At 44.6% G+C, this 13,354-nt stretch overlaps 1 protein-coding gene and 1 long non-coding RNA gene across 2 annotated transcripts in view; one reads left to right on the top strand and one right to left on the bottom strand.

Annotated features, from left to right (window-relative positions):
• Nucleotides 1–3,825, bottom strand: part of LOC144369249 (augurin-like) — a 7,944-nt gene extending 4,119 nt beyond the window's left edge. The window contains exon 1 of the mRNA XM_078028467.1: nucleotides 3,494–3,825. Within this exon, the coding sequence (XP_077884593.1) occupies nucleotides 3,494–3,572 (79 nt within the window). The 5' untranslated portion in view covers nucleotides 3,573–3,825. The remainder of the gene's footprint in view (nucleotides 1–3,493) is intronic.
• Nucleotides 2,782–13,354, top strand: LOC144369253 (uncharacterized). The gene is made up of 2 exons (XR_013428722.1): nucleotides 2,782–3,583; nucleotides 11,676–13,354. It is a non-coding gene; the product is annotated as an uncharacterized LOC144369253 (long non-coding RNA).

Below are 13,354 nucleotides of genomic sequence, written 5' to 3'. Positions count from 1 at the left end.
TATTTATACATAGGGCCATACTAGTGTCTATTTTATTGTGCTGCCCTTCCTATCCCCCCTCCCCTCCCCTCTTATAATCAAGCTTTATTAAAATCATTTGCTATTTTATTTATTCTGTTTTTGAAAGAGTTTCTAATAAGACCAGTTATTTTAATAGAAAAATAACATGTCTGTCCTAAAAGAAAACCCACCTCATTGACCGTACAGAAGAATTTGATCCTTAACTGCACTTGTCTCATGAAAGGTGGACCCAAAGCCTCCAGAGAAAACACTTGAAGCATCCTGAGTAGTGAGTAGAGCATCTTTAGGTGCAGAATGGGGAAATGCCTTCTTGACAGGGTTCTTAACCTCAGTCCATGGACAGATTCTAAATTGTCCAGAGAAAGAAAATTGTGCCTCCGTCTGCAAAGGTACAATTTTGGTGGACTAGAAGCCAAATGCTCAAAAGTATCTGGGGTCAAAAAAAATTAAGAATCTCTGCTTTGAGCTGGGGGTGTAGCTCAGTGATAGAGCATTTGCCTGTCTGGCACAAAGCTCTGGGTTTGATCCCTAGTCCTGGTGAAAAAAAAATTAAATTCCTGTTTTATTTGTCAATAATACTTTAATAAAACCAGGGGAAAAATTTTTTAATAAGAATCCCTGCTTATATAATTGACAATGTAGCAGAGGAAATACGTCACAAGAGTCACCAGCTGGCTGCTTGCTGCTCTAAGCTGAACTGTATTATTAGTGTGCCTGTGCTTACAAAATTTGAATGTAAACCTCTCTGGACCACATTGCTCACACAGCCCATGGTTTCTAAGCAGCCTCCTCACCTATTAACCCCTGTAGGCTTTGGGATCTGGGGGTTACCCCCTTCCTTTCCAATAGTTTCACCATCCAAGGAACCTACTGGCCTGGCCTCTGGGATGGGATAACAAGCTTCTAGAACTTACTAAACTATTTTCTCCCAAGCATTTCTGTCATAACTCATGGGTACAGTGGCCACACTTTCTAGCTCTCCAAGGGCAGCCTTAATTTACACCAATTGTCCTGATCAATTCATGACAGTGCCTCCTTTTGCTCTCCAGAACATTCCATTATGGATGATGCTTATATAACCATCCTCTATTTGTAGAGGTTGACTGACATGGAAATGGCTTGGGAAGCATCTCTAGGAGACCGCACTAAAGGGAGGGGGATAGAAGTGTTTCTTGTCCTCTTGTCTTGCGTAGGAGGGCTGGGTGTCTGCAGCAACCTCAGGGACTGCTCTGATATTTGATTCCGTCCACAACCTCTCATTTGAAGAGGTCATGAAAAACATGGAGTGGTGGTCAAAGGAGAGTGTCCAGGGCAGACTAGGGCCCGAGGATGTGTAATAGGAGAAAAAATTGAAGGCATTTTGGTATACACCTATAAACTTCTGGAAGGAGGACTAAGATTTGACCACTGGATCCTAGATTAGGGCATGAAGTAACGTTTTCAATGCCTGGGCAGCCACCAAAAGATGACACAAGTGGCCCGAGAAGTTTCTGTTGGGAGATACTGAGAGCAACTGAGCATAAATCAACAGAGTTGAGTGCTTGACCAGGCTACCATAGAGAGAATTATTTGATTAGATGGGGTGGGGCTACTCTTAAAGGCTGAATTTCCCTTCTAACCTTAAGAAGCAATGAAGAAATCTATGAAAATATTTGCCAAGCAGATTGATACATTTCTTGGCGCTAAAATTAGCATTCATAGATGGCATAAGACTTGTCAATCTCTGAATACTCTCAGGTAGTGCATACAGAATTATCACTCCTCCATCTGTTTGCTTTCTGTGAAAGTGCTTAACAATTAATGAGTGAAATGTGGTCTTACATTGAAATAGATATGGGACTTAGGTATTTATCATAAGGCTGCAATTTCTTGCAGCAAATGTCTGTTACTACTGTTCCAGAAATGAGAGTCCCTCCAAATCTCAGCTATGCCACTGAACGGAATAAAAAACAAATAATGGATGTGATGTATTTTCTGTAGACATTTTTTTTATCCCAACATCATCAGTTATTATTTCTAGGCTGTGTTAATAAGCACTTTAGTATTTATCAAATCTAGTTACCTGAATCAGATTGCCTAGCAGATTCAGAATTACAAGATGCCCCTTTGAAGGTGCTACTATTAATAAATCTATCAAGAAGGGATCATTTTCTGCATTAAATTTTTTTGGATCTCATAAGGAGTCACCTTTGGGATTCCTTAGAGATTTTCATTTTCCGTCAAAAGACCTTCCACATGTGTTCAACTTAATGAGGATAATATTTTAAATGACTTCTACAGCAAAGTTCTTGGCATGGACTAAAGGAAATATGAGCCCTGGAAATGAATGGCTTATAGCCAGCATTCACATGACTTATTCAGATGTGCTTCTTTAAATGTGAGAAAGAGGAGGGGGTACATGCATCATGTGATGGGAGATTACTGATTAGTTTCACCTGTGGTTGTAGTTTAGAATAGCAACCTCCCCAGCCTGAACACTGCCCACCCCCCATTCTAAAGATTCTAGGACCCCCACCCCTTGCCTGTGTCCCCTCAGCCTGGAGTTTGTTTTGAATAAGCAAAATACAACAAGAGAGCAATCGAGTGGGCCTTCTATTTCCATTAGATAGGGCCCAGCTCCTTTGTGACAGAACAGGCACCAGTCTCAGGTGCTTGGGCAAGTCAGTCACTTTGTGCTTTCTGGCCCCAGGTCCCTTAGCAGTAAATCTGAGGTTCCAATACCTGAGTTGTAGCCTCAAAGATGCTACAGGAGGTCAGCTGTGACCCATAAAGGATCCAACCAGGGGAGGGTGGTATCTCAGGACAAAACATATACTTTGGGATTGAGGCTCTTAAGGCAGAATCTGTGGATCAGGAAAGCTGTGCCTGCCCACTTCCTTCACTCTGAGTGTGCCTGTGAAGGCACTTTAAATGGAAAATGGCCAGGGAATCATCCACACTTTCAGCCTGTTCTCTGAGAGATCCAAGAGATGGAGAAGGTAAAGCATTACTGCTTGGAGAGCAGCTCCCTCTCTGGGGTGAGGCCTGCCCTCAGCCTTGCAGACTGGAACCATCATAGTAACTGTCTCCCAGCGCCTGCCTGGAAGGGCATCCTCCTCAGGATGCCATCAGCTTCCCCCTCGGTTCCCTCCAAGGACAGACACCACCCCCGTTAAAACCCCCGGCGTCCCTTGCATTACTCCCCGAAACTCTTCCTGGCTACCTTTCAGACCTCTTTTCACAGGGGTGCCTCTCGGATCCGAGACCCTCCGCCCTGGATCCTGCCTCTCTTTCTCGGCCTGCTGGAGCGCACCACTTCTCACCACTTTGGCAGAAATTTAGAACTTGTTCTGCTCCAACCTCTTGGTCCTGTTCAGGCTGAGGCTGGGCCCCAAGGCCGCATCCATCTCTGCCGGTACCCAGGCAGCGCCTCCCTGTGTCCACCCCACCCTGGGACGAGGCTCTGTTCTCCGCCTCTCATGGCCCCACGCACCTGGACCAAGGCACAGCAGCAGGAGCAGCGCCAGCCCGGTCAGGGCCAGGACAGCGGGCCGCGTGGAGGACGCGACCATGGCCGCGGAGGGTAGGCAGGAGGGCGGGGGCTGCACGCGGAGCTGCTGCACGGGGAGCCTGGGCTGGCGGAGAGAGAGGAGCAGGCTGCCGGCGCCGCGGCGGGAGCTCCGGGTGTCCTTGCCGGGGGCGGGACCCGCCTGGTGGGCGAGAAGCCAAGCGGGCTCCAGGCCCAGCGCCACCGAGGCCAGTTCTCCCTTCCCGCTGGTGAGACCCGCTGGAACGGAGAGCCCAGTGGCGTGCACAGCCCGCTGCAAAACTGTGAAGACCAGTTAGGTTCCCCCCAGCCAGGGAGGGGCAGAAGGCATCCACGGGATGCCCACCCTGCCAGCCAGGCTCCAGGGGCTGTGGACACCGCCTCGCTCGCCCACTCTCCCCGCCCTCGCAGCAGCTCAGACTGCTCTGTGGTTCCCGCTGGGCACAAATCTTTTTCTATAAGCTTCCCCATCTCGGTTCTGTCTGGGCTCCAGACCCTGCTCCTTCCTGCCTTGGCTTAGAAGGTCACCTCTGGAATTTCCTTCATTCCTGAGCTGCATTTAAAGATGGCTTTGGCGGTGCTGTGTCTTGTGATATATGAAAGACTCCTCAGTCTGGGTCCAGAGCTGCAGCTCAGGAAAACGTCTAGCCACTCCTCTGAGAAACCAGAGCCTCTGAGGCAGCAGCCCTTAGCAGAGCTGGGGCTCCCCTTTGGGCCCTGTTTTCCAGGCCCCCTGAGCCGGCTGTGTGAAAGGGGAGTGATGAGAATGCCAACTGCCAACCCAGTTCCAGACCTGTTCACTGTGGAGGACACCGAGAAGCCAAGTAGGACTGGGCTGGAGCGTGGCGCAAAGGTAGAGCTTTGGATTAGTCTGTCGAGGCCCTGGGTTCCACCTACCCCACAGCAACAAACAAAAGCAAACCTAAATTCCTTACTGGCCTCTACTAGGTCACCTCAGCTCTCTCTAGACTTCTTCTCCCAAATGATGGTGATGGGAAATTAGTCTTTCCCATTTGAGATCTGCCTGAGAGGCAGCTGATGACCTGTGATCTTCATTGACTTTCTTGTTTTTTAAACCTCCCAGTGGCTAAGTGCTTGGCACCTCTCCCTGTAATGAGCTCTCCACATTATGCAGTTGCCTTTCTCTAGCAGGCAGGAGGGGAAAAAAAGTCTGTTAACGTGAGTTCACAAAGACAGATGGGGGCAACTAAAGAAGAAAAGTGCTTAGTGAGCCTCAGAGTGACAGGACAATGACTCCAGAGGTACAGGCAGCCTTCGGTACCAGAGAGAAGCAGAAAGAAAACATGACACATCAAGAATCTTAGAGAATGCTGGTAATCCCTTCAGGAGACCAAATTTATAAAAAGCAACTGGGTATAGATTTAATTTCTCCTGAGGACAAGAAATTTATCCACTAGGAAGAAAATCAAAATGAGGTTAGGAGCCACCTTCCTGGAAGATTTTTCTTTCTCCATCTTTTAGCATCACACTTAACATTTCTTATCCTCTCAACCCCTCCCTTCCCACTGACAATTAAAAGTGCAGACTGGTGGTTTTGTTGGGATTTTGTTTTTGTTTTGTTAATTCAAAGATTCTAAGGGGCAAAAAGTCAGCATTAATTAACTCACATAGGTGTAAGACTTAAGATAAAATAAACATTAAATCTCAGTTTCAATGGTCTATATTTTTTTTTAAAAAAACCTTGATTATTATTTTGAGTCATATATTGAATTGATGAGACCATCAAGGCTCCCACAGAAAAGAGTTTTAAATAGCTACAAATATGGTGATAAGACTATTTCTTGAGAATTAGACCTTGTCTGCTTTCCCCAGGGAAGGAATTCACCTGCCAGGTACAACCTGCTTAAGCTGACATTGGTGGGTGTGGGGACCAACAGAGCAGCCATATTCTCCATGGAACAGCAGTGATGAGAAGATTGTACTTCAAGTAAATCTTGTCAAAGCTAAGTTCATACTTTCTAAAAAAAGTGAAAATGATTGCCATTTGATATAAAGGATCTACTAGGTATCCCCTGGGGCTCCAATGTTCAGTAGCAAAACAAGAATGGTTTGTGGGAGACTTTATAGACCCCAGTTAAGTGGGACATGACACATCCAAAATAATTCCTGAACTCTCCAACGCTACCAAGGGTATGATTGCCCTCTATAGTAATGCTTTTGTTGGAATAGATCATCATACGGAAAAGCACAGCAGTCAAATGCACCATGATGACTGAGAAACAACCTGATCAGCCACTGTTTCCATGTGCAACACAACAGTGCAGTTTGGAACAACCCTCTTCCAAAACATTTCATCAGTGTTATAAAAAGAAAAAAAATACTCTTAAAGAATCATAGTTACCAACTGGAAAACATTCATTCATGAGAAGGCATGTTAAAGGGTAGGAATTATGCCTGTATCAGTTTAACCCAATTCAATTTAATTCCATGTCAATATCTGCTTCTCAAAATGCTCAGTGAACACCTTTGCCTGGATAGCATTTCAGAGAAAAATGCCTTGGGCCCCACGCTTCTTGTCATATACATCATGAGCCCCATTTTACCACCACCAAGAAAATTGGGCACAGGGCTCTCTCGTTGCCTATATCATTCTCATTTTTCATGCCTTCTCATTTAAGCTGGTCTGGGGTTATTCTGGTCCCATTCTTGGAAGATTTCTTTTATGTCTCACAATTTTAGAGGAGAGTTTAGGTCCTAACCCTTATGGGTACTTCTTTAATTAAGAGGTTCTGAGTTCGATAGTGTCCCCCAAGTTCCACATGAGGAAACAGCTCTGCTGATAAACCACAAGTGTCCTGTAGCAGGGGGCAATTCACTCTACCTTAGAGGTTCTCCGGTGTTCTGCTGAGAGACCCTAGGAACTGCTAAATGAATTGTCTTTCATTTACGTATTTGCTCAACAGTTTTTGCTCAGCGTCTTAATCTGTTCAGGCTGCTCTAACAAAATATCACAGACTGGTGGCTTATAAATAACAGAAATTAATTTCCCACAGTTTTGGAGACAGGAAGACCTAGATCAAGATGCTGGCAGATTCAGCCCAGTGTCAATGTAGCTCAGTGGTAGAGCACTTTCCAAACGTGTGAGGCCGTGAAAAAAAAAAGTTTTGTCATCCTCCCACATACAAGGCCCTCTCTGTAAATCTGGTCTGATTCTGTACTCCATTGTTTTTAAAATTTGGCCTGAAAATGCCAAGGAGTTTATTTGCATGGTTTCTTGGGTTATACTGCTGGAAATCTGATCTGCTAGGTCTTGAGTAGAGCCCACGAGTCTGTAATTCAATAAGAAAAGACAAAGAAGAGGAGAAGGAAGAGGAGGAGAGAAGAAAGCGTATCTGATGTGAGTGGTGCTCAGTGGTTATGTGAGAAGCTCAGCTCATTTTCTCCCACCAAAACTTACCTCTTCCCCTCAGTCTTTACCTGCCTTTAATGAGACACATATTTTCTCCCCTCATAAGCCACACCAAATGCAGGGACCTCATTTCTGTGATTTAGCAGGGACAAAGTCCTTTAATTCCTGTTCTTTCTGCATCACCTACTGCCTGTGATCATAAATCACCTCTTCTCTCTAGGCCTGGGTCTGTAAAATGGGGGAAGTATCGTCTAGCATATAGAGAAAAGGCCACGTGGATAGAACCTCGTATACATTTAGCATTCAGTAAATGTTAAGAATTGTGATCATGACCCACCTCCCCTCCTGCCTCTGTGTCATGACCCTAGTACCCCTCTACTGTGGGCGGTCTTCCTTTCCCCAGCCTCACAGTCCAGGCCCAGTGCTCACTCATTCTGGGCAGATCCCAGTCCACCCCACAGCCATGTCACACACTGTCAAGCTTCTGAGACACCATCTGGGCAGAGGAGCATGTGACATGCCATCATCCCATAGGGGTGCCATCAGCTGAGCACACCTGGGAATTTCTGCAGGAAACACAGCACAGGACAGAGGACAGCGTCTGGTGTGGAATCGCCACCAGTCACAAGAGGCCCCAGAGACCATAGACCTACGCGGTGCCACATCCAAGTTGACAAAGCCAACAGTGATCTTCGTTTTAGATCATGAATTTTTTTGTAGGTGTGAAAATGGTATTGTGGTTACTTTTTAAACCACTTATCTGTTAGGACTACATTCTGGAGTAAAATGATACAATGTATGGGACTTGCCTTAAAATATTTCAGGAAATGAGTGACATTAATAAACCTTTTTTTTTCCAGGAAACCATTTATGCAGTGCTGGACCCCAGTTGTGAAGCGTACACTTACTATGGTCTGAATGCTTGTGCCCTCCCTCCCAAATCCACATGTTGAAATCCTAATGCCCCAGGAGGTGGGGGTCTTGTGAGATGATGAGGTCATGGTGGTAAAGTCCTCATAAATGGAATTAGCGCTTTTATAAAGGAGATTCCAGGGAATTCCCACAGCATTTCCACCATGGGAGGACACAGTGAGAAGGTGGTATCTGGGAACTAAGAATGGAGCCCTCATCAGACACTGAATCTGCTGGTGCCTTGATCTTGGACTTCCTAGAGCTGTGGGAAATTAGTATCTGTTGTTTATAAGGAACACAGTTTATGGTGTTTTATTATAGTATCTCAGACAAAGCAAGATAATCAGGGATCGTTATTCTATTTTCTGCTTCTATGTGTTTATAAATTTCTATAATAAAGTTAAAATATAGGGTCTTAGTGGCACCCCATAACCTATAAAGTAACCTACACGTGAGTTTCAGCCTCTCTCTTTAGCCTTTATACATGTGCAACACTATTATTTTCCCTTATACTTACTGTAGTTTCCCCAAAACTTGTTTCTTGATTCATAGCTTCTTGGCTTCACTTACCCAATTCCCACCCTCGAGTTGGTACCTCATGTCTACTAGTTACTTTTTCAGTTATGCGGTCACTGTTTCAAAACAATTATTTCATTATAGTCTGCAGTTTTGTAGTTCACAAATTTGAGCAGGGCTCAGCTGGGTGGTTCTTCTGCTTCATGTGGTGCTGAGGGAGCTCTCCTGCAGCACTCAGCTGGCAGACGGACCAGCCTGAAGAATCACACACAGTTCTGTCTGGTGCCATGGCAGGGATGGCTGGATGGCTGGACTCAACTGAAGTACCTGCATGTGGCCTCTCCTATGTGGCATTTTGGGAAAGAAATTCCAAGAACAGGTGTTCCAGAAGACAAATTCCAAGATGAGGTGTTCCAAAAGACAAAGAGTGAGCTGCCAGAATCTTAAGGTCTTGGACAGGGAAACTCTCACAAGTGGATGCCATTGCATTCTATTGGTCAAAGCAGCCATAAAACATAACAGCATTCAATGGATGGGCAGAGACCCCATTTCTCAATGGCAGGGCATCAGAGAATTTATGGCATTCTTTAATCCACCACACCCATCTGTCTTTGGCCACGCTCAGATGCTGCTTCCCTCTGCAGGCCTGAAGCACCCAGCCTTTCTTTTGAGTTCCTATGATCTCTCTTTTCCCTTAATCATTTCATAATTCTTAGATTTATTTGTGTCCCCCAAACCTATTTTTTCCCTTAGATTTTAGGATTTTTAGCTCCTTCATTTTTTTTGTTCCCTTTTTAAAATTTTAAAATTGATCAGTGAATACATGTTACCACCTAGAAGTGAATTAATCTGAGATTATGCAAATTTGGTATAAATGAAATAATTTCATATGACCCCCTTTTTGTTTTTCGAAGTTTGATATTAGAAGAGGATATGGCATGTAGGATGGCAGCTCGTTACAGTAGTGAGGACCAGTAACGAGCAAAGACCATGGTGTGGAGAAAACCCTGTCAAAGGCCAGCATTGGGTTCAGATTAGCCAAGAGGACCAGCCACCATGGGGTTAATTTCATGCTCAGTGGTGGGTCCTGGAAACTCATTTCCTGTTTATTGAACAAGTTTCCATGTTGGAATTTTAATAACTTTTGCCATTTGAAATTAACTAACTGTAGCCAAAGGTGGGAAAGAGGGAAAGTTTGCTTTCAGCCTAAAAAAATATTGAGAAGCACAAAGTCCTTATTGTGCAAGTCTCTAGTTCACAGAAGGGCTCTGTAGAACAGGACTTATGAGAGGTGCCTGGGACTCCAGGGTAGATGTGGCCCCTTAGTGTCTATGCCCAAGACCCCGGGGCAGATATGGCCCCTTAGAATGAGTGTTAACTCCCAGTGGGATCTGAATGTAGCCAAAGGAGCTCTGGGAGAAATAGCCTTCTTAACTTCAAGGCATTTGGTTCGATGAGATATTATTAAAACAGATTAACACATCTAATGAGGTCAGTTTCCAATCTCTTCCAAACGTTAACTTTTAGAATTTTAACCAAAAAATACTGAAACCTGCCTAGACTATGAAGACACAATCTAGACTACCATGACTGAAGAGTAGCACGGTGCCCCACAGGAGGAAACCCTGAATTTCCTGAATGCCTTGCACCCCGTGAGGTGGAGGACCACAGTGGTCCACAGCTCCACCAGCTGGACACAGGTGATGGTTCATGGCAGGAGCTTCTAGCTCCGTGGGTGGGAGATCCAGCCTGAGGGTGCTGGCTGCATCCTGCCCGAGATGGTCCTTCCATATTCTAGGCTTCTCAGGAATTGGGAAAGACAGGAACTGGGAGAAGACAGCCTTCAACTGGCCAGAGATGAGGCAGGCAGGGGCCACAGGATCTGACAGGCTCCATAGAACCTAAGTGATTTCTTGCCTTGTGAGTGACCCAACAGGCCTTCAACTTTTGACGGTTTGTTGAATCCTAAAGAGGTGGGAAAGGCTTTTGGTAATAACTGTGGTCCTGGGCCTCCTGGGGCCTCCTTGGTAGGTGTGTCTCAGCTCTTTGAAGGGCCAAAAATTAGAACTGGTTCTTCAACTAAGTGCAGACAACACCCTCAACCATCTACAAAGCTCCCCACCCCGATTTCTGTTTGATATATTTTTATTCTTCAAAAATGTTTCTTTTTTCCTTCCCTTCCTTTCTTTTTCTTTTCAGTTCTGTTTGTTTTGAACTTGAGTTCCTATGACCCTTTATCATTTCATAATTCTTAGATTTATTTATTATAAATAAATAACAAATAAATCTAAGAATCATGAAATAAATAAACATAAATAATTCTTAGATTTATTTATTTATTTTGCACAAGATTTTACAGGTGTCATGTAAATGTATTATCCCATAGTTAGTGTCAGAGATCTGTCCTCCTAAGAAGGCATTGTATCACCAAGGCACTTTGTTTAAATAAATGTACCATAGAGGATACATACTAAGACACCCTGGATGCCTGAAACCACAGATAGCACCAAACTCTACAATTACCGAATTTCTTAAGCACACTACCGTAAATTGTCAGCTTTTCACTTAAAGGGTGCACATTATGGCTTCTCTTTGGCTTTGCTGATTGTAAGAATCACTGCTCTTGCAGGGTACAGTGGTGCATGCCTGTAATCCCAGCAGTTAAGGCAGGTTCAAAGCCAGCCTCAGCAACTTAGCAGGGCCATAAAGCAACTTAGTGAGAGCCTGTCTTTAAATAAAATATAAAAAAGGGCCAGGGATGTGGCTCAGTAGTTGAGTGTCCCTGAGTCCATTCCTCAGTACCCTCCCCCTCCAAAAAAGAAAGAAAGAAAGAAAGAAAGCAAGAAAGAAAGAAAGAAAGAAAGAAAGAAAGAAAGAAAGAAAGAAAGAAAGAATCACTGCTCTTATGCTTTGAGATTAATCATAAAATAAATAAAATAATGAATGGTTTCTTGAACACAAGCACTGAGATGCCATGATAGTCAATCATGCAAAGGACTACTAAGTGACTAACAAGTGGGTACACATAAAGCATGACCCACTGGACAAAGGAATGATTCATGTCCTAAGAAGTGTAGAGCAGGAAGGCCTGAGATTTCATCATGCTACTCAGAATAGAGCACAATTTAAAATAGGAATTGCTTATTTCTGAAATTTTCCATTTACTGTTTTCAAACCTTGGTTGGTTGTAATCGAAACCAATGACAGTGAAAGTCCAGATAAGTGGATCCTACTGTATGCTTGGTAAAGTGGAAATACAATAGCCACCATTCATGGAAGGGGGGAAGACGTAGAAAAGGCAACATCCCTAACAAGTGTTGTGTTCTCTAGGACCTCCCCAGGGAAGTGGCTGCCCCTGGTCATCCAAAGCCTGTGGTTACAAGGTGCTTCATGATTTCCAACGTGATCCCCTCGGTCCTGCAGAGTAGAAGGAATGGAGCTTTCATTCCATAGATGAGGAGCCTGAGGATTCGATGGGTTGATGGTCAGTCGTCAGTGTTCTCCAGCATCCATGATGTTTGAACGTGCGTGGTTTTGAACCATCAGCCCTGCGTTCTTACCCTCTACTCCAGGGATCCAGTCCCCATCTTGGGGCTGTGCAGAGGAGCAGAGTCTGAGAGGCCCTCAGCAGGTTGCCAGTCTCCCTGGGAATCAGCACACATACAGTCAAGTTCAGACTGGATTTACATTGGGAAGCTGCTTGAACACTGTCTCAGAACAGGCATTTTAAGGACAGAAACACTCAAGATTAGTTATTGTTTTCTAAATAGTATTGGCAAAAAAATGTGTATAACTGATACATAATTTCTAATGTGTCTTATATAAAGATCATCATCTCAAACTCATGGTTCCAGGGTGAGGAAAAAACATGCTTCTCCATCTTAAGATTCTGCTCAAGCATCTTGTCTCCTCTGGGATGTTTACACAGGACACTTCTTTCCCTGTTGGTAGTTATAATGCCATTCACATCACACCCAAATATTAGTTACGAACAGTTAAGGAATGTCCCATGTGAGAATTAATCGTTGCTCTATTTCTTTCCCACCCTCCTGTGTGTGTAGAGCAGAGGTAGTTGTTTTTCATGTTGCATGTTTTGGAAGCTGCAGGCTGAGGACATGTCCCCCTGAGTCACTGTTTACAGCCTCGTCTCCGCCTTGCACTCTTGCCTGTTGGTGCAGAAAGGGGTGAGGTAGCTGTGGTTGCTGGAGAGACTCCAAGTGCAAAGATTGTGCCACAGAGGTGGCTCCCTGAGATCCCTTCCATTAGTCTTGTCTCTACTTTGAGGGTCTTAGGAGTGGGGGAGCTTATGCCCCATTGCATGAATGACAGGTATCACAGGGCACCGCTGCACCGGGGCCCCCTGCAGCCGTGGTGGGTGAGCACTGTGACCTTCCTTCCCTCCATTAGAATCAACCCTGCACGTGGGTCAGTCCAAACACAGTCTGGGAAACCAGACCACGAAGAGAAAGTTACATAAATGCAATTATTCCTGTTTTTCTCAACTCTGCCATTACTTCAAAATAACTCTGAACACATCTACAGCTTCCAATGACTTTATTGGGGTGTAATTGAAATACAACCAACTGAACAGAAATCTGCCATTTAACAGGTTGGAACAAATGACTGCAGTTGTATGTGAAACTCACAGCCAGGATATAGAACATTTCCATCACCCCCAAAAGGCCCCTCATTTCCCTCTGAAGTCCTTCCCCTCTTTCTACCCTCTGCCTGCAGCAACCACTGGCCTGCTTGCAACCACTCTGGCTTTGCCTTTTCCAAAATCTCTTCAGGATGGCCTGTTTTGTGTCTGGCTTCTTTATAACCTAATGGTTTCAAATTCACCCTGTTTTTGTATGTATCATTCATGTCTTCCTTTTCTTGGTGACTTTTAGTGGTGATTCTATTGCATGGATGCAGTGACATTTATTCAGTTATTCATAGATGAGTTGATGTACATGTGGACTGCCTCAACTCTTTGGTTTTCACAAATAAAACTTCTGGGAACGTTT

The sequence above is a fragment of the Ictidomys tridecemlineatus genome, chromosome 12 (assembly GCF_052094955.1).
Source record: "Ictidomys tridecemlineatus isolate mIctTri1 chromosome 12, mIctTri1.hap1, whole genome shotgun sequence".
Classification (NCBI taxonomy): domain Eukaryota; kingdom Metazoa; phylum Chordata; class Mammalia; order Rodentia; family Sciuridae; genus Ictidomys; species Ictidomys tridecemlineatus.
This window is presented reverse-complemented; position numbering and strand designations above follow the sequence as displayed.